General features: G+C 44.6%; 1 protein-coding gene across 6 annotated transcripts in view; it reads right to left on the reverse strand.

The window, feature by feature from the left end:
• Window positions 1-21,527, reverse strand: part of golga4 (golgin A4) — a 107,483-nt gene that overhangs the window by 56,272 nt on the left and 29,684 nt on the right. For all 6 annotated transcript variants that reach the window (XM_008112813.3, XM_008112812.3, XM_008112811.3 and 3 more), the window contains 2 exons: window positions 14,042-14,098; window positions 4,370-4,468 (listed from right to left, as the gene is read on the reverse strand). In XM_008112813.3, coding sequence (XP_008111020.2) covers window positions 4,370-4,468; window positions 14,042-14,098 — 156 coding nt within the window. The remainder of the gene's footprint in view (window positions 1-4,369; window positions 4,469-14,041; window positions 14,099-21,527) is intronic.

Consider the following 21,527-nt stretch of genomic DNA (forward strand, 5'->3'; position numbering starts at 1 on the left):
GCCCCCTTAGAATAATAGAATCATAGAGTTGGAAGGGGACCATATGGACCATCCAATCCAGCCTCCTGCCATGCAGGAAAAGCACAAAGTACCCCAAACAGATGGCCACCCAGCCTCTTTTTAAAAGACTACACCATGCTCTGAGGCAGAGACCATAGCTCTCATGGTCAGGAGTTCTTCCTAATGTTCAGGTGGAATCTCCTTTCCTGTAATTTAAAACCAATGTTCCATTGAGTTCTAGTCTCCATTGCAGCAGAAAACAAGTTTACTCCCTCCTTCTTATGACATCCTTTCACATATTTATATATGGCTATCATGTCTCCTCTCAACCTTCTCTTTGGCAAGCTAAATACACAAAGCTCTTTAAACTACTGCTCACAGGACATGGTTTCCAGACCTTTGATCATTTCAGTTGTCCTCTCTCTCTTGAACTGTGATGCCCAGAACTGGACAGAGTATTCTAGGAGAGGTTTGACCAAAGCAAAATAGAGAGGCATTATTACTTCCCTTGGTCTAGACCAGGGGTCCCCAAACTAAGGCCCGGGGGCCGGATGCGGCCCTCCAAGGTCATTTACCTGGCCCCCACCCTCAGTTTTAGACTTAGGCTCCCCCAAAGTCTGAAATGACTTTAAGACACACAACAACAACAATCCTACTTAACTTGACTATCTCATTGGCCAGAAGCAGGCCCACACTTCCCATTGAAATCCTGATAGGTTTACAGTATGTTGGTTAAAATTGTTGTTATTTTTAAACATTGCATTGTTCTTTCATTTACTAATATAGTGCTATGGTAATAATATAATATATTGTGTATACATATGGATAATAATATTATAATGTAATACAATATAATATTTATTTATTTATTTATTTATTTATTTATTACAGTCTTTCTACCCCACCCTTCTCACCCAATAGGGGACTCAGAGCGGCTAATAATAATGATACAATATAATAATATTGTATAATATAATAATATTAATTATATCTTATATATTAAATGTAATAATACAGTAGAGTCTCACTTATCCAAGCTAAACGGGCCGGCAGAAGCTTGGATAAGTGAATATCTTGGATAATAAGGAGGGATTAAGGAAAAGCTTATCAAACATCAAATTAGGTTATGATTTTACAAATTAAGCACCAAAACATCATGTTTTACAACAAATTTGACAGAAAAAGCAGTTCAATACGCAGTAATGTTATGTTGTAATTACTGTATTTACGAATTTAGCACCAAAATATCACGATATATTGAAAATATTGAATACAAAAATGGCTTGGATAATCCAGAAGCTTGGATAAGTGAGGCTTGGATAAGTGAGACTCTACTGTACTAATAATATTATGGTATATTGGTATAGTGCTCTATAGTAATATATAATTCTAATATTGTGCTATGCTAATAATATAATATATTGTATGTACATACAACTTGTAAGCTGCTCTAAGTCCCCTTCGGCGTGAGAGAGGGTGGGCATAAATGTAGCAAATAAATAAATAAATAATTGTTGTTGGGGGGCTTTTTGCACAACAAATAAGACATGTGTAGTGTGCATAGGAGTTTGTTCATATATTTTTTTCAAATGATAATTCGGCCCCTCAACAATCTGAGGGACCATGAACCGGCCCTCCACTTAAAAAGTTTGAGGACCCCTGGTCTAGACCCTATACTTCGTTTAGGGCTATTTTAGCTGCTGCATCACATGGTTGGCTCATGTTCAACATGGTCTAGTAAGACTCCAAAATCGCTTTCACATAAATTGCTGTCAAGCCAGACGTCACCCATCCTGTATCTGTGCATTTCATTTTTTCTGCCTAAGTCTCTAAGTTACAAACAAGATATATTCTGTAGATTTGTTCTCAAGTTGAATTTTTATTGTAAGCCGGAACAGGTACAGTTTTTTTTAATGTAACTCCAACTATCTATCTATCTGTCTATCTATCTATCAGCTTTGGATAGCATAGGGAAGAGTTAACATCCCTGGGGTATTTGTTTTGCTGTCTATGCCCCTGTTCAGAAGATTTCAACAAACTTTCTGTCCCTGTGATAATTGGATTTTGAAAATTTTGGCTTGTTGTGGAAACATAGATTGAAGAGAAAGCTTGAGTGGAGACACCTTTTCCCCATGATAACTCTTTCAGGGGTTAATTTCCCTTTCGAGGGGTAGATTTCCCACATTTCCTGTTGTCTCACCCCCTTACTTAACTATAAATAGTTTGCAAGTCGGATGTTTGTAACTGAATTCTACATTTCTCCTTACTGAAATTCATTTTGTTAGTATTGCCCCAAGTCTCTAAACTGTTTTGAATTCTGATCCTGACTTCTGGAGTAATAAAACTTTATTTATACCCCGCCACCATCTCCCCAACGGGGACTCGGGGCGGCTTACATGGGGCCATGCCCAGAACAGTACAATATAGCAAAATATAAAACAACATATCACAATACAATTAAACAATACAATAAATAATCATATACACTGCAACACTATATATATATATATATATATATACACACACACACACACACACACACACACACACAGGGCGGGCCGCATGAGACACTTAATTAAAACTTGGGGTGAGAAAAGGATAAGAATATAATCACGGAGACCAGGGACATAAGATAAAAACAATCTAGAGGGTAGATGATGGGAGAGTAACAAAAGAAGTGTGTAATAGTTACTCTCCGAAAGCACATTGGAAAAGCCAGGTTTTTAAATCTTTCCTGAAGGCTAAAAGAGTGGGGGCTTGCCTAATTTCGATGGGCAGTGAGTTCCATAAACGGGGGCCACAGCAGAAAAGGCCCTCTCCCTTGTTCCCACCAGGCGGGTCTGGGATACAGGCAGTGGTGACAGGAGGGCCTCCCCTGATGATCGAAGATATCGGGCAGGTTTATGGTAGGAGCTAATAGCTATCCCTCCCAAATTGGTGTCATCTGTTGACTTGGTAAGCCTACTCTCTAAACCTTAATCCAAGCCATTAATAAAGATGTTGAACTGCACTGGGCCTAGGACAAAACCCTTTGGCACTCCGCTACTCAGTTCTGCTGGAAAAATGAAAAGGAGGAAACTCTAAGCCTCCTTGAGATGCATGTGGTTTGTGACTGTGGGAAGAGTGCTGAGCTGGAAAGGCCTTCTAACAGGATATGTATGTTCTTATAGACAGCTTGATTTCTAATTCCTAACTTCTGATTTTCTTTCTCATTTCTCATTTATAAAACAATTCAGTCAACTTCTGAGGATGCCTGCCATAGATGTGGGCGAAACGTCAGGAGAGAATACTTCCAGAACAAGGTCATACAGCCCGGAAAACATACAACAACCCTGTGATCCCGGCCATGAAAGCCTTTCAGTATTGACAGAGAATTATTGGCTGTTTATACATCAAACCATGCTATAGCTACCATTTAACTATTCGATAACAAGACAACAATATACTGATGATGATTATTATTAGGCAGCAGAAATCAATCCTGCTCCCTCTTCCTTATGACATCCTTTCAAAGACTGAAACATGGCTTTGTCTCCTCTCCACCTTTTCTTCTTCAAGCTAAATATAACCAGCTTTTTAATCTGCTTCAGATAGGGTATGCTTTCCAGATCTTTGATCATTTTAGTTGGTAAGTGAAAGTTGTTTGGACAATTTAGGTTAGCTAAGACTTGATAGCAAAACTGTGGGAGAAGGGGCAGAGCTGTAACAGCTGGACTGAAAAGGAATCCTAGACCCTGCCATTCCAGTTAGAGTGTGGGGGAGTGAAACTCAATCATAGTGGATCGCTCCTCCTGCCATCCCAGGATGACTCTTCACGGTAAGGACAATTTCTTATTTTAAAAAGCCCTTGGATAAATACTGACCTATTGAGCAACATTACAAATCACAATATCTCCCTTCACAAGATTCTGAGAATGAAACACCTGGGTAACAGATTTAGAAATAATACATTATTGGCAGTTGATAGGATAGTTGGGTACGCAATCTCTCATAGAAGTAGTATACTATATGATAAAATTTATTTATTTATTTATTACAGCATTTCTATCCCACCCTTCTAACCGCCGAAGGGGGACTCAGGGCGGCTTACAACAAGATATAAAACAGAATATATAAAACAGTTACAATACAACAATAATAAAACATTAAATTAGTTAACTTAAATCATCCATATTAAACATTCAAAGGTGCATTCCAGGTCACAGTCCAAATCTGTCAGTTCTTTATCATAAGGTCATCAATTATTAGTACTGCATTCATCTCTCAAAAGCTTGGTCCCATAACCAAGTTTTCAGTTTTTTGCGAAAGGATAAGAGAGAGTGCATTGTTTCTTTCTTTGAAAACATATGTGTGGCTCAAACACAAATACCTGAGTCTGCAGGACACTGATGAGTTGGTCCTTCTCTTCTAATGAAGCATCAAACTCTTCCTGAAGATGTTTTTTGGCTTGTTGATCCATCTGGAGTTCCTAAAAAGCATTTTTAAAAAAGCACTTCTAGTTAAAAGCATAAAACCGCTTTAAGATGTTGTTTTAAACAATACATACAGGCAAATTAAAGGTATAAGCCAAGCTATGTTTGAATATTCTAAATACAGTGGATAAATCTAAATTTATTTGATATTAAGATTTCCTCCCCATTCCTCTTCCTCACTAGAGGGCTATATGTTTTAGCACCACTCTTAATTTCTTTTCTTCCATAAATTTCTGAAGAAACTCTCTTTTTATAAAAGTAGTCATGGCCCTACTCCTTTTTGCTCCTCCCAATATTAATTTCATCTTGTTCTGGAATACAATATCCTCAGTTAGCCTTTTAATTTTGGAGACTAGGCTATGTTTTAATAGCTTTACCGTATTTATGTTTTTATCTGTTTTATTATTTAATGTTTTTTATATTTGTATTTGCAATGTAGCATGGAAATTTGCAAAATTAACTGCTCTGAGTTTCCTCCGGGGTGAGAGAGAGTGGAAAAGAAATATAGTAAGTAAATAAATACATAACATTTTAAAACCGTAAGATAGAGGTATCCTTTTCAAAGACTTTACTGACATTTCCTAAAGGGAGAGATAAGGAGAGACTATTAACACAGCATTTTCAGAAGCAGGTAACAACAGCAGAGAGAGAGGGAGAGACTGGCTGTGTTAGCCCTCCTTATGTGATAACACAGAGCACAACAAAAAGCATATGCGCTAAGTCCAGGGGCTGTAGTTTTAACTCTAGGGGAAATAACTGTCTTTCAGAAGGTTATTAGAAATGCTTCAGGAAACATATCAATAGCAGCTGAGCATTCCTGAAAGTTAATCTTTTTCTGCAACGTGTATTTTTTAACACATCCTCAATTTACACTCAGCAAAATCATATAACAACCCTGGCTAATATCCGGTTTTCTAATCCTGATTTGTGGGCAATCACAAAACACAGTTTTCTGCTTCATATGAACAATTTCAGATTTTATGCAATATCTCTTATCACACTATGTACTCTGTAGTGTTTGGAATCATTTTTATCAGTTCAGCTGAAAACTTATGAAAAACACTGTTGTACAAAACAGACATATTGTCAAGAGTCAGGTGCAGTGGCCAAACATTCCCATTTTATTCCCCTTCCTCCTGGGTGACCAAACACTCACACCCAAACACCAGGTGTCCCAAATCTACTCAGAGTCTGAACTCCACACAGCTAGAGCTCGTGGATCTGGAGTACCTAGCAATTCGTCGGAGTCCCAATCATCCTGCCCACACTTAGCCCCATGAACACTTAAAGAACCATCCTCCCTTCTCCAAGCATCCCAATTGGGATCAGCTCCTGCAGAAACCCCAGGTTCAGAAGTATCCATAAGCCCCAAATCCCCAGACATCTCTGGTGGGTGTGCCCATTCAGTGCCCGCTTCCCCAGCCACCACCTGTTCCTCAGCATCCATCTCCCCATCTGAATCTTCCTCAGAAGATCCCCCATATAGCTCTCTAAGTCGCTTCCTGCGCAACTCCTCCAGTGAACCCTCATCACGAGGGTTTTTTCTTCCTCTCCGAATTCCATCACCATCAACCATAATCCCCGAAGGCGCAGTCACAACACATATAATATGTATAATGTATAACTATCTAGGTTTTTTCATGCAAGTTCTTAATTTTAATGTAATTTTTAATCTAAACTGATTTTTAAATGTGATATAAATTGTTCTGATGTATATCAGGGCGGGGTAGAAATCATGCAATAAATAAATAATAAATATACTTTGTTAAAGATGTAAACATTAATAAGCACAGGGTTTTAAATTTATACCTCCCACTGTCTATCCTCAGCAAAATTCAAATTCTGAAGTCATTGTACTAAGCCTTTGTCTAAAACAGTACTGGTGCTTTCAATATTTGCTTTGAATTGCTTGTAAAATTTCTTTGGTAAGGAATATACTGGGAGAAACACAAGTAAAATGCTGAAGCTGGGGGATTGTTGTTGGCCAACTAGTGAAGAAATACGAAACAACCAATATTAATTTTGGATGAAACATATGTAAAAAGGATTATGGCCTACTTATCAAGTATTCCTTTTGCTGTGACTAACAGAAGTAGTTCACTGGTGGCTTTTCTTATGAAAAACTTTACCTGTTTATCCCTGCATCTCAAGCTGTTGTTGAAAAGTACAAGAGCAGGATCATTTGGACTATGGCAAATTAGAAACACAATTCATTTTTTTCAGTATTATGAGAATATTGTAAACGAAATTAATAGAAAAGTAGAGATCTTGCTCCTGCTGTGTAGTTTGTGTTATGATTGAGCCTCATGGCTCTGTTACTGACAGACGTGGGCGTAAGACTCCTCGGGAGTCAGATACTCTCGAGGAGCGAGAGAGAAAAAGACTGCGAGACATATTTGCAGCACCATCTGACGAAGAATCTTTCGAAGGGTTTACGGAGAGAATGGAGGAGGGGCTGGTTAGCTCAGAGGAGGATGAGATGGATTGGACTCGGGTAAGGGAGGAATTGGGGGCCACTGGCCATGATGGGGCAGAAGATGAATGGGGACCTTCAGGATTAGACCCATGGCTTAGCTGGAGGGATGGGACGGGATCCACAGCTGGAGATGCTGTTGGGCGTAGTCAGAGGTGTTCCAGCTCTGACGAGGAAAGTGATGAGGAAACGCCCGGGTTAAGGAGGACAGCTGACAGTGATGAAGATTTGTAACTGGCATAAAATGGGGCTTGGGAGCAATTGCAAATTGCGTCAGGCAAGGTAATCTGGGCAAACGCTTGGGATCCGTGTGTGTGTGGGACGCTTCCCTGAAGACTTGTGTACTTTCCTGTGCTGAGACGTAAGTTGATTGGAATCCAGGGTCAGACGGCGGGAGGGATTGTGTGGGCATTTGTTTGTGCAAACCTGTGCTTACTCTTATTAGCTTGACCTTCCGTCGTCTTTCTGACGGACGCCATCTCCTGCTTTGAGAACCCGGACTGAACTGACCACGGCTTGTCTTTCCCCCTTCTTGGACTTGGAAAAACTACAAACGTCTGCTTCTGGCTTTGATCTACGGAACGGAACTGGTCTACTCTACTTCTACAATCCTTGGCTGAATTGCTCGTGTTGGAGATCCTGTCTACTGTGTGTGTGTGGGAGCGACGCAAGTTACTCTAAGCACAGTGCTGGCAGCAGAGAGGAATCTGCTGCCAATTAGTTGCATTCTTTGTATCTTTTGTTCCTTGGCTTTCGTTCTGTTAATACCTAGGCTGAAGCAAGCAGTTTGTTTTTACCCGGATTAAACTCCGGTTTAATCCGGTTTATCTTTTGAACATTTACTTTTGTCCCCTTTTTGCTCCTAAAGGCAAAAATTGCCTGGCCCTTGTGTTTTTACGGGCATTTTTGAGTTCTGTAATCTAATAAACTCTGTTACTTTGAATCTTGTGGCGTTCTGTCCTTGACAGATTGCCTGACGCCCATAAAAAGTTTATTGCAGCAATAAACCCGTCAGGAAGACGATGGATGAGTTAAGAGCCAAAGTAGACCAATTGCAAACGGCCTTTACCGTAAGCCAAACAGCTTTTGCTGTGAAAGGACATGTTTTGACTCCTGAACGCTTTGACGGAACCAGGTGCAAGTTGCCAACCTTTTTGGCACAAGTGGAGCTTTATTTTTCCCAGCTCAGTGCTCATGCTTTTCCTACTGACACTAGCAAGGTGGCTTTTATTTTGAGTTTGTTGACCGGTCCCGCAGGACAATGGGCCACTAATTTAATTTTGGGAAATGACCCAGTCAAGGACAATTTGAATAATTTCAAAAAGTTGTTAACTGATACTTTTGGGGATCCTCTCCGCACGGAGAACGCTGGGTGGGCTCTATATCGGTTGAAACAGGGAAAGGGGACTGTTTTGGATTACTTAAATAAGTTTAACCTGTATCGCCACCAGCTGGATTGGGGGGAGAATGCATTCATGCTTTTATTTACTGCCGGGTTAAGTGATATGCTCCAGGATGAATTAGCACGCTTGGAGCCGGCTGAAAGCTGGGACGCCTTAGTAGCTAAGGTGCTGCGTTTAGACGCAAGGTTCGAGGCTCGTAAACACTCAAAAGCAATGTGTGCGCCACCCATGCATGTAACCAGGGCACCTGTGGTGATGGGGGAAGAGCCCATGGAGCTTGGGGTCTTTAAAAAACTGTCTACAGAGGAAAAGAGCCGTAGGAGGCAGCTGGGCTTGTGTTTGTACTGTGGGAATGCTGGGCATTTTGCCAAAAATTGTAATGTGAAACCTTCCCAGCTTTCGGGAAAAGGCCAGCCCTAGTGCGACGTGAGTCCAACGCACTAGGGCTCCTCAAGCAGTCAACTGAGGGGAGGAAGCATGTTTTCGTACCCATTACATTATCTGTTGGGGGAAGGGAACTTGTTTCTACTCTGGCACTGCTGGACTCAGGAGCTACGGTCTCCTATGTAGATATTGAGTTTGCTAAGAAGCATGGCATTCCTAGAGTGCGCAAGGCATGCGACGTGTGGGTGGAGGGAGCAGATGGGAGACTGCTGGAGACTGGGGTGGTTAACCAGGAAACCTCAGCAGTAACGTGGGAGGTGCAGGGAGTAACGGGAACGTTTGTGTGGGATATTACGAGCTTGCCTCGATATGATGTGATCCTGGGGATGGATTGGCTAGCTGTAGTAAACCCACAAGTGGATTGGGCAACACGTAAAGTGATCTTAAAGAGGCAGGATTGTTGCACTCTAAACGTTACTCATGCTGATATGGAGGGAGTGCCTGCTGAGTATGGGGAGTTCTCTGATGTATTTTGTAAAAGAGAAGCGGACAAATTACCACCGCACAGGCCATATGATTGCGCCATCAAGTTGGCAGAAGGTGCGAAACTGCCAGCAGGGAGGCTGTATGCCTTGACTGTACCGGAAAGGCAAGCTTTGCGGGAGTTTTTAGATGAAAATTTAGCCAAGGGGTTTATTCGCCCATCTAGTTCTCCAACTGCGGCACCAGTATTCTTTGTAGCCAAAAAGACTGGGGAACTTAGGCTGGTCTGCGACTATCGGATCCTAAACAAATACACCATTCGGGATAGGTACCCGCTCCCTTTAATCTCGGAACTGTTATCAAGGGTGCAAGGGGCTAAGGTCTTTACCAAGCTTGATCTGCGGGGGGCCTATAACTTAATCCGTATACGGGAAGGGGATGAATGGAAGACGGCATTTAACACGTGTTTCGGATGCCACGAGTTCCGAGTCATGCCTTTTGGGCTTTGTAATGCTCCTGCGGTCTTCCAGAGGTTCATGAACGATGTGTTCAGGGATCTAATTGACCAATTTTTAGTGATTTATTTGGATGATATCTTGATTTTTTCTAAGGACGAGAAAGAACATCGTCAACATGTCAAGCAGGTTCTGCACCGACTGCGGGCTAATGGGCTTTTCGCCAAGGCTTCCAAATGCGTCTTTCATGTGCCTGAAGTGGAGTTCCTAGGTCATGTAGTGTCAGGTAGGGAACTTAAAATGGACCCACATAAGGTTGACGCCGTCAACTCATGGCAGGAGCTGAAAACTAAGAAGGATGTACAAAGGTTCTTAGGTTTTGCTAATTACTACCGGGAATTTATTCCGAATTTTGCAAAGCTCACGGTACCTTTGACGCAGCTTCTGCGCAAGAAACAGCCATTTGTGTGGGGGCGGGAAGCTCATGAGGCGTTTCTACAACTTAAGTCTAGTTTTCAATCGGACAACATACTAACCCATCCTGATGTTGACAAACCGTTCGTGGTAGAAGCGGACGCTTCTAGCTACGCGTTGGGGGCTGTATTGTCTCAGAAGGATTCCTCAGGGACCTTGCGTCCCTGTGGATTTTACTCGCGGCAACTAACACCCTTCGAGCAGAACTATACCATATGGGAGAAGGAGTTGTTGGCGATTAAGGTGGCGTTTGAGGTGTGGCGGCACTGGCTTGAAGGGGCACGGCACCAGATCGTGGTCAGATCTGATCACAAGAATTTAGAGCACTTGCAAACAGCAAAGAAGTTAAACCAGCGTCAAATCCGATGGGCTTTGTTTTTCTCCAGGTTTAACTTCAAGGTGCAGTTCGTAGAGGGGAAGGCAAACTTGCGGGCCGATGCTTTATCCCGCAAGCCGGAGTTTAAGACCAATGAGCAGGTTGTATGTCAGACCATCTTGCCTACTGCCTCTCTGTGTGTTGTAGATAATGAGCTCGGGTTACATGACCAGATCCTTGAGGCTCAGAAAGATGATGTGTGGACACAGGAGCAACTGATGCTGCTCTCAGCAGGTAACCGTACCATACTGCCGCATCTACAAGATCAAGACGGAGTATTGGTACGCAGGGGGCAGGTCTACGTACCAGTGGGGGCCCTCAGGTTGGAGGTGATTAGAGCCCACCATGACGAACCCATGGCTGGGCACTTTGGCAGATTCAAGACCGTGCAGCTCATTACCAGGAGCTATTGGTGGCCAAAGATGCGGCAAGACATTTTGCGCTTTTGTGACAGCTGCGCCGTTTGCCAGCAGAGTAAGACGCCTGTTGGGCGCCCTAGAGGGTTGTTGTCGTCTTTACCTGTTCCGGACAGGCCATGGCAAATCATTTCCATGGATTTCATTTCAGATTTGCCTAAGTCTGGGGGTTATACTTGTATTTGGGTGGTGGTGGATTTATTTAGTAAACTGGCTCATTTTATTCCTTGTTCAACCATTCCGGCGGCCCCTACGTTGGCCTTACTATTTACTAAGCACATCTATCGTTTGCACGGAGCACCCGAGGTGATTATTTCAGATAGGGCTCCGCAATTTGTGTCACGCTTTTGGAAACATTTCCATGAGTGCTTGGGGACTAAGTTAAACGTTTCTTCAGCCTTTCATCCGCAAACGGATGGACAGTCGGAACGGGTTAATGGGCTCTTAGAGCAATACCTGCGTTGTTTTTGTTTAGATCAACCCACGGCTTGGGTGAAGTGGCTACCGGTGGCGGAATTTGCTTACAACAATGCGGTGCACACATCTAGTCAGCATACGCCATTTGAGCTAACTTATGGTTTTCACCCACGGGGAGGTGTGGCGCCGTCGACCAATGTGGTCTCTTCGGACCCTGTGTACCGCTCTACGGAAATGGCTGCATTGCATGATGTTGCCCGTCGCTTACTGTTGGAAGCTAAGGCAACGCAGAAGACTCAGGCTGACCGCCACAGGCAGGCAGGGGAGGAGTTGGAAGAAGGGGATTTGGTGTGGTTATCTTCCAAACATATTAAACAGGCTGGGGGAAAGTTTGCGCCTCGGTATTTGGGTCCCTTTCCTATCGTTAAAAAGATTTCTTCCGTTGCGTTTCGTTTGCGTTTACCGTCTAGTTTAAAGGTCCATCCAGTCTTTCATCGTTCGCTGTTGAAACTTGATACCTCTAGTCGTCGTGGTGCTATAGCGGAGGGTATCACTGCCACTTCTCCGCCATCGGGGGAGGAGGCCTTTGTGAGAGGGGATAGTGTTATGATTGAGCCTCATGGCTCTGTTACTGACAGACGTGGGCGTAAGACTCCTCGGGAGTCAGATACTCTCGAGGAGCGAGAGAGAAAAAGACTGCGAGACATATTTGCAGCACCATCTGACGAAGAATCTTTCGAAGGGTTTACGGAGAGAATGGAGGAGGGGCTGGTTAGCTCAGAGGAGGATGAGATGGATTGGACTCGGGTAAGGGAGGAATTGGGGGCCACTGGCCATGATGGGGCAGAAGATGAATGGGGACCTTCAGGATTAGACCCATGGCTTAGCTGGAGGGATGGGACGGGATCCACAGCTGGAGATGCTGTTGGGCGTAGTCAGAGGTGTTCCAGCTCTGACGAGGAAAGTGATGAGGAAACGCCCGGGTTAAGGAGGACAGCTGACAGTGATGAAGATTTGTAACTGGCATAAAATGGGGCTTGGGAGCAATTGCAAATTGCGTCAGGCAAGGTAATCTGGGCAAACGCTTGGGATCCGTGTGTGTGTGGGACGCTTCCCTGAAGACTTGTGTACTTTCCTGTGCTGAGACGTAAGTTGATTGGAATCCAGGGTCAGACGGCGGGAGGGATTGTGTGGGCATTTGTTTGTGCAAACCTGTGCTTACTCTTATTAGCTTGACCTTCCGTCGTCTTTCTGACGGACGCCATCTCCTGCTTTGAGAACCCGGACTGAACTGACCACGGCTTGTCTTTCCCCCTTCTTGGACTTGGAAAAACTACAAACGTCTGCTTCTGGCTTTGATCTACGGAACGGAACTGGTCTACTCTACTTCTACAATCCTTGGCTGAATTGCTCGTGTTGGAGATCCTGTCTACTGTGTGTGTGTGGGAGCGACGCAAGTTACTCTAAGCACAGTGCTGGCAGCAGAGAGGAATCTGCTGCCAATTAGTTGCATTCTTTGTATCTTTTGTTCCTTGGCTTTCGTTCTGTTAATACCTAGGCTGAAGCAAGCAGTTTGTTTTTACCCGGATTAAACTCCGGTTTAATCCGGTTTATCTTTTGAACATTTACTTTTGTCCCCTTTTTGCTCCTAAAGGCAAAAATTGCCTGGCCCTTGTGTTTTTACGGGCATTTTTGAGTTCTGTAATCTAATAAACTCTGTTACTTTGAATCTTGTGGCGTTCTGTCCTTGACAGTTTGACCTTGTCAAAGAAAGGTTTGAAGAAAGAAGTGCTCTCTATACTTCAAAACCACTTTATAGTGTCAGGATAAATTGTTCAAAGTACATATTTACTTGAAGTAGACTCCACTTGGTGAAAAAATCATGTTTGTTGTCCAGAGTATTAAAACTGTATATATCACAATAAAAATCAGATAAAAGTATATCCACAGTGATGACTAAATATGCTCATTTTAATGGATTTGAAGATGTATTTGCCAAGCCATATCCTAGAATCCATTTGTTTAGCTACTTATCTAAGGAGACTTAAAAAAAACTACACAGGTTGCTATTTTCACAGTTCTGGATCTTATCAGTTAGTTGTTACTACAGTAATGAACATTAGCAATCTGTAGAACCCAGTGACATCACTGTATCACTCTGTGTGCAGAATGTGTTCATCTAGTTTCAATAAATAGCTAGGAAAACAGCTAGATGAATATACCTCTACATTTCATTGCATAATAGTCTCAATCGCATAATAGTCCACCCCCCAATTGGGAAAACAGACTGCAAGTGGTTGCCTTGTGAAAATGGTAATTTTTTGGTATGGAGTAACAAACAGTCATCTTTAATATCACTGTAGCTAGTTAATTCTAGTGTTACTTAGAACAAAGATCAAATGTTCATAGAACCTTAGTAATTATTCTATTTGCACAATTACACACAGATCAAATTGTGTGTACTGACTGTATTATTACACATAAATTTCAAGGCAACCTTACCCCAAACTGGGGCCTCCCCATAATAAATGGGCTATAATCATCTGGTTATGGATCACAGGAGCTGTAATCTAACACACATCAGGAACACCAGATTGGGGAATGCTGTGTTAAAGAATTAATGATATATAAAATTTAACATCTTTTTTAAATGGGCACATTATATATACAAACGGAAAGAGCAGTTACCTCTCGCAGCTCACCAATTCTACGAAGTGCTTTATCCTGACTTTGGCTCAATATTCCCTGAAACAGAATAAACGTCAAAAATAATATCAATAATGAAAAAAAAATATATACTACACATCCAAATCAAGCCATTTACAAACTTTAAATCAAGAGAATGTTTTCCGGGAAAACGCCACCACAATATAACACACCACCACGCAAAACAAACATTCTGTGGGCAGAATGTTACCACTAAAAAAGAAACTGTGTTTCTTTATGCCTTCAAACAAAATGTATGACAATCTGAGCTTAATATATATAGTTAAAACATATTTTAAAGTGATTTAACACATTTCCTATTTATAAAAAAGACCATCTTTTTTACAGTTAAATAACACTGAATGTTTAGGTTTTGATCTAATACAATTGCATGGGGTATAGCTGTCAGGACCCAGGCTGCAGAACACCAATAACCATGCGCAGAGGCCAGACTCTATCTAATATCTTTATTAAAGAAATATATAAAAACAATAAAACAAGTGAAGAATATAGTTCAGAAGCAGACCTTTCAGATGAGGTCAAATATAGTCCAGAAATGTATTGTCCAATATAAGATATTAGAGTTCAAAGTTTTAATCTACTTGACCGAAACACACACTTTGCCAAGCAATAGTGTGGGGAAATGACAAAGTCTTTAAAGTCCAATGTAGCTTGACAAAAGGCTGGAAAATAAAGGCTGGAAAATAAACTTGATTCTTGGCAAGATCAAAGACTTGAAACGAGGCAAACATGAAGCTTGAAACAAGGTCCGTGGCAAAACGTGAAACAAGGCAGGCTTGAAACTTGATCCGGGAAGCAAGGAACTGGGGTTACGAAGTCCACACACGATCTCTCTCCTCAAGCTGATCAATTGACTCCGCAAAGTTCCCCTTGCAACAAACACCTATATTGGGTCTCGTTTTCCCGCCAACAGAACACTTTCCCTAGAGAACGAGAAGCGAAACCCAACTCTGTCCAGATGCATGACTCCTTAGAATTTCCCAAGGGAAGCAGACCTAATCAGCTAGTTGTTTGGCAGCGATTCTCAGGCTCCGGCGATTAGCCTCTCTGACTCCTCTATCTCTAGTATAATTGTCCCTCCGGGAAAACGGGGGGGAGTTCTGCCCAAGGCCTGTTTGGCTGAATTCTTGAGGGCAAACATCCTCCAGGTGGAGAGGCTCCGGCTCTGGCTGAACCGGCGAAAATCCCATGTTTTCCTCTTCGTCTGCCACAATAGTACTAGGAACAGGACTACAAGGCCCATGAGTCATCACACTATCCCCGCCCTCAAGGCCCCCCTCAAACATGGCCCCTCTCCTCGAGTCGCGGGGCCGCGGCTTGGCAGGGTAGGCCTGATGGAAGCGGCGGACTAAGTCGGGGCAGGACTGTGGAAGCGTCTTCCCAAGAGCGTTCTTCGGGGCCAAAACCCACCCAGTCAATGAGATATTGAAGGCAGCGGCGATGAAAGCGAGAATCCAAAATGTCCTGAACCTCAAATTCCTCCTCCCCGTCCACCAAAACAGGGGCGGGGGCCGGCCGGCTCGCATCGGGGCGTACACCTTCCGCCGGAAGGAGCAGGGAACGATGAAACACCGGATGAATGCGCGTGGAGCGCGGAAGTTCGAGTTTGAAAGTCACGGGGGTAAGTTGCGCCACCACTGGATAGGGACCAATGAAACGGGCATATAACTTCCAGCAGGGACGGTGGGAAGGCAAAAAGCGAGTGGACAATAGAACCCGATCTCCTACCTTGATCTCGGGGCCCGGCTGGCGATGACCATCAGCGTGGCGTTTATAGTCCTCCTTGGCTTGATCCAGTTGCTGGTGCAAGAGTTGTTGCACCGCTGTGAGTTCCTGCCGCCAGTCCTCCGCTGCAGGGACTTATGAGGTTTCAATGATAGAAGGAAAGAAACGTGGATGGAAACCGTAGTTTGCAAAGAACGGGGTTTCTTTAGTTGAAGCCTGGACACCATTGTTGTAAGCAAATTCCGATAGAGGTAATAGGGACGCCCAATTGTCCTGTTGGTAGTTTACATAACAGCGAAGGTATTGTTCCAAAGTGGCATTGGTGCGCTCAGTTTGCCCATCCGTTTGGGGATGGTGAGCCGAAGATAAACGAGAGTCTATGCCCAATAGTTTTTGTAGTGCTTTCCAGAACCGAGAGGTGAATTGAGATCCACGGTCAGTGACTAAACTCTTGGGCAATCCATGTAGTCGGAAGACATGTTGAAGGAATAAATCTGCGGTCTCTTTGGCCGTGGGAAGACCATCGCAGGGGATGAAATGGGCCAACTTGGTAAAAAGGTCCACCACTACTAGAATCGTAGTGAATCCAAGGGAGGGTGGTAAGTCAGTGATAAAATCCGCGGAAATTATCTCCCATGGACGAGAAGGAGTGGGAAGGGGATGTAGTAGCCCTGACGGCTTCTCCCTTCGTGTCTTGGAACGCTGACACACAGGACAGGTATTGACATATTTCTCCACATCCTTGGGCCACCAGATCTTGGGCCACCAGAAATCTCGTAGGATCAAGTGCATAGTTTTAAATAATCCAAAATGTCCTGCTGACTTGCTGTCATGACACAGATGAAGTGCTTTTTCTCTGCCGGGACCTGGAGGGATGTAAACATGATTCCTGTAGCATAGTAGCCCATCCTTAAGTGAGAATGGGAAACGTAGTCCTTGGCGAATCTGTTCTTGAGCCCAGGCATCTGCCTGTTGACTGGCTCTAATTTCTTGAGTGCAAAGGGATTCTGGGTTAGAGGGAGTTGGTTCAATTGGAGTGGATTTGGTGTTTCCCACTGTGAGCGTGGCAAAGTTTTCGGGTTGCAGCAATCGAGATTCTGAGGTCTCTCTGCATCCTGCAGCATACTCTGGTTTCCGTGATAGAGCATCTGCTTGCTTGGTCTGAGCCGGGGTCACATAATGGATCTGGAAGTCAAAACGTTCAAAGAACAAAGCCCAGCGCTGCTGCCTTTGATTTAACTTTCGTGTGGTCCTTAGGTGCTCTAAATTTCGATGATCAGTATGAACTTCAATAGAAAATTTGGCCCCTTCCAACCAATGTCTCCAATTTTCAAAAGCTGCCTTTATGGCCAAAAGTTCTTTTTCCCAAATAGTGTAGTTTCTCTCTGGGGCTGTTAGTTGACGGGAGTAATAGGCGCAAGGATGAAGATGTTCTCCCACTGGCTGCATGAGTACAGCCCCAATTGCCACATCAGAGGCGTCAGCCTGCACAACAAAAGGGGTTTTAGGATCAGGGTGCTGTAGAATTGGCTGGGTCGTGAATAACTGCTTTAGCTGCTGGAACCCTTTCTCTGCTTGCTCCGTCCAGCGGAAAGGCTGTTTCCCATGGATGCAGCTGGTGATTGGGTCAGACCAGCGAGCGAAGTCTGGGATGAATTTGCGGTAGTAGTTTGCGAACCCTAAGAAGCGCTGTACTTCCTTCTTGTTGGTTGGCGCCCGCCATTCCAATACTGCTGAAACCTTTGCCGGGTCCATGGAGAGCCCTAGTGGCGAGACGCGGTATCCCAGGAAGTCTACCTCTTGCAGATCAAAGGCGCATTTCTCTAACTTGGCATATAGTCCATGATCCCGCAGTCGTTGTAGCACCATTCTGACGTGTTGCTCGTGTTCCGATTGTGATCTAGAAAACACCAAAAAATCGTCCAAATATATGATCAAGAACCGATCTAGATAATCCTGGAAGATATCGTTGACAAAATGCTGGAACGTTGCGGGAGCTCCGGATAATCCGTAATTCATGACTAGGGACTCAAATAATCCGAATTTGGTCTGAAAGGCGGTTTTCCACTCGTCCCCTTCTCTGATACGTACTAGATTGTAAGCACCCCGGAGATCCAGCTTGGTGTAAACCTTGGCCCCTCGGAGCCGGTCTAATAGGTCCGAGATCAAAGGCAGGGGGTAGCGATTCCGCTTCGTGATATTGTTCAATGCTCTATAGTCCACAACCAAGCGTAGATCCCCTGACTTCTTTTTCACAAACATCACTGGGGAAGCTGCTGGGGATTGAGAGGGTCTGATGAACCCCTTGCAGAGGTTTGACTCTATGAACTCCCTGAGAGCTTCTTGCTCCGGTTCAGTCAGAGAGTAGAGGTGTCCTCGCGGAATTGGGGCCCCCTCCACCAAGTCAATGGCACAGTCGTAGGGTCTATGTGGGGGTAGTTTCTCGGCTTCCTTTTCATCGAAAACATCCCAAAAGTCCGAATATTTCTTGGGCAAGGTGATGATGGGCTCAGCGTCTGTGGCATGACAGACCTTGGCTACTAGACAATGGTTTTGGCAATATCTTGAGGCAAACTGTAGTTCTCTGTTGGACCAGGAGATGTTTGGGTCGTGGAGTGTCAGCCATGGAATTCCCAAAATCACAGGGAAGTGGGGAACCTCGGTAACGAAGAAGGAAATTTCTTCCATGTGTTCCCTTATCCACATTCTGGTGGGTTCAGTCCATTGGCTTACTGGACCTGTCTTTAGGGGACGGCCATCTATGGCCTGCACCACCCGGGCATTCTTGAAATCATGATATTGTAATCCCAGAGAGTCGGCATACTCTCTATCGATGAAATTGTTTGTTGCCCCCTGAGTCTATCATGGCATGGATCATGACAGGTCCTTTTTTCACTGACCACAGCGTGACCACCAGAAGAAATAGGACCCCGGTTTGCGGCTCTTGAGTGGGGTTTTTGACTGGGTTGTAGAGCCTCTCTACGCCCGGTCGCTGGCTTCCCCCGCCGGCTTGGCTCCAGCCGCCACGGCCGCCTCTGGCTTTGCGGAGGACGCTGCCGCCAGGCGGGCGACGGGCTTTCTTTTGGCTGGACATTCTCTGGCGAAGTGCCCCCCATTCCCGCAGTACCAACACAGATTCAAACGTTGGCGGCGGGCCTTTTCGGCAACATCTAGTCTGGGGCGCACATTGCCCAACTGCATCGGCTCCTCCTCGCACCCCATGGGGTTTGGGGCTGGCGGTGGGGATCTCCATACTGGACGTGGCTGAATACTGGCAGAAGCGGGGGGTTTCACTCCGGCTCTTCCACTCTGGCCTCGGAGCCACTGTTTTTTGTTGGCAAGCAGGGCTTCGGTTCGTAAACAATGGTTCATGAGTCTCTCAAGAGTCTCTGGGGGATCCACCTTAGAGATTTCTTCCTGCATCTCGAAGTTAAGGCCCTCGCGAAACTGTCCTCTGAGGGCTATATCGTTCCAACCGGTGTTCTGAGCCAGCACCCGGAACTCGGCTATGTACCGGGACAACGGCCTGTCCCCTTGGAAGAGACGCCGGAGTTTATGGCCGGCCGCCTCCTCGTTGTCCTCGATCCCCCAGGTCTTTCTAAGGTGGTTCAAGAAATTGTGCGCGGAGCTTAGGTGCGTGGAACCCGCATCAAATAGCGCCGTCGCCCAAGTGGCCGCTGGTCCATCTAGGAGACTGTAGATACACGCCACTTTGACATCTTCTTGGGGGAACTCGGCTTGGCGGGCTTCTAAGTACGCCTGGCACTGGCGACGGAAAACATGAACCTTGGAAGCTTCTCCAGAAAACTTGGTTGGTAGCGCTAGGGCAGGGAGACGGACACCGCGTTCCTTCAAGCCCCGTATTTCTCCCTCCTGCGTACGGAGTGTGTCTCGGATCCTGTTGAATTCTTCCTGGGAAATGGTGTAACTGGGTGGTTGGGCTTCCGCCCCGGTTCCTGTAGACATTCTGGCCTTAGGTTAATTGGTGCTTAAGCTGGCGGAGTCAAACTGTCAGGACCCAGGCTGCAGAACACCAATAACCATGCGCAGAGGCCAGACTCTATCTAATATCTTTATTAAAGAAATATATAAAAACAATAAAAACAAGTGAAGAATATAGTTCAGAAGCAGACCTTTCAGACGAGGTCAAATATAGTCCAGAAATGTATTGTCCAATATAAGATATTAGAGTTCAAAGTTTTAATCTACTTGACCGAAACACACACTTTGCCAAGCAATAGTGTGGGGAAATGACAAAGTCTTTAAAGTCCAATGTAGCTTGACAACAAGGCTGGAAAATAAACTTGATTCTTGGCAAGATCAAAGACTTGAAACGAGGCAAACATGAAGCTTGAAACAAGGTCCGTGGCAAAACGTGAAACAAGGCAGGCTTGAAACTTGATCCGGGAAGCAAGGAACTGGGGTTACGAAGTCCACACACGATCTCTCTCCTCAAGCTGATCAATTGACTCCGCAAAGTTCCCCTTGCAACAAACACCTATATTGGGTCTCGTTTTCCCGCCAACAAACACCTTCCCTAGAGAACGAGAAGCGAAACCCAACTCTGTCCAGATGCATGACTCCTTAGAATTTCCCAAGGGAAGCAGACCTAATCAGCTAGTTGTTTGGCAGCAATTCTCAGGCTCCAGCGATTAGCCTCTCTGACTCCTCTATCTCTAGTATAATTGTCCCTCCGGGAAAACGGGGGGGGGGAGTTCTGCCCAAGGCCTGTTTGGCTGAATTCTTGAGGGCAAACATCCTCCAGGTGGAGAGGCTCCGGCGCTGGCTGAACCGGCGAAAATCCCATGTTTTCCTCTTCGTCTGCCACAATAGTACTAGGAACAGGACTACAAGGCCCATGAGTCATCACAATAGCTTCCGTGTTTTTCATCCATTAATACACTCATTTCATGAATGTATTCCACAAGCATTTCCATTTATTTTCCCAATCTTTCAGCTGTAAGTATTGCTTTGTCTGGCATTAGGGTGTCTATGGCTTTTCTAATCGGGGGAAGAGTTAACAAAGCTGAGACACATCTATGCTTGCATGCTGCGAATGCAGATAGTGTCCCCACCAAAGAAGCTCAGCTTGAAAATGTTTCCTGAGAGGCTCTGTGCAACTAGAAATTCCAATTGTGTGGTTTATAGAAACCACAAATGACAAACTTTGCATCTATAGACTACAGAAAATCCAGTTCCTAAAGTATCTTTGCTAGAGCTTAGTTGAATACGAGTCCAGGAAAAGTATGGTTGCTCACCTGTAACCGTGTTTCTCTGAATGGTGATCTGTGGAATGCACACATATGGTAATTCCCTACACCTGTGTAGCATTTCCGGAACGCTTAAAGAGCGGAAAATAATTTACTATAGCCCCACCCACCTGCCCCTGAAGGTATATACCCTCAGGTAGGGTTATAGCCCATGTTCCCCGCCGCCATAGCGGCAGTTGAGAGAGGCATGATGTTAGCGGTGAGGATGGGTGGGGATGTGTGGATTCCACAGATCACTATTCGGAGAAACACGGTTACAGGTAAGCAACCATACCTTCCTCCTCATGGTGTCTGTGGAATGCACACATATGGTAGATTAGCAAGCCACTTACCGAGGACAGAGGGCATCATGCCACCGCTGAGAATAAGACCACTCTCCCAAAGGCTGCCTGGCGCTTAGATAGGAGATCCACTTTGTAATGGCATACAAAAGTTAGCGGCGTAGCCCAGGT

This window comes from Anolis carolinensis, chromosome 6, assembly GCF_035594765.1.
Source record: "Anolis carolinensis isolate JA03-04 chromosome 6, rAnoCar3.1.pri, whole genome shotgun sequence".
NCBI classification, from domain to species: Eukaryota; Metazoa; Chordata; class Lepidosauria; order Squamata; family Dactyloidae; genus Anolis; species Anolis carolinensis.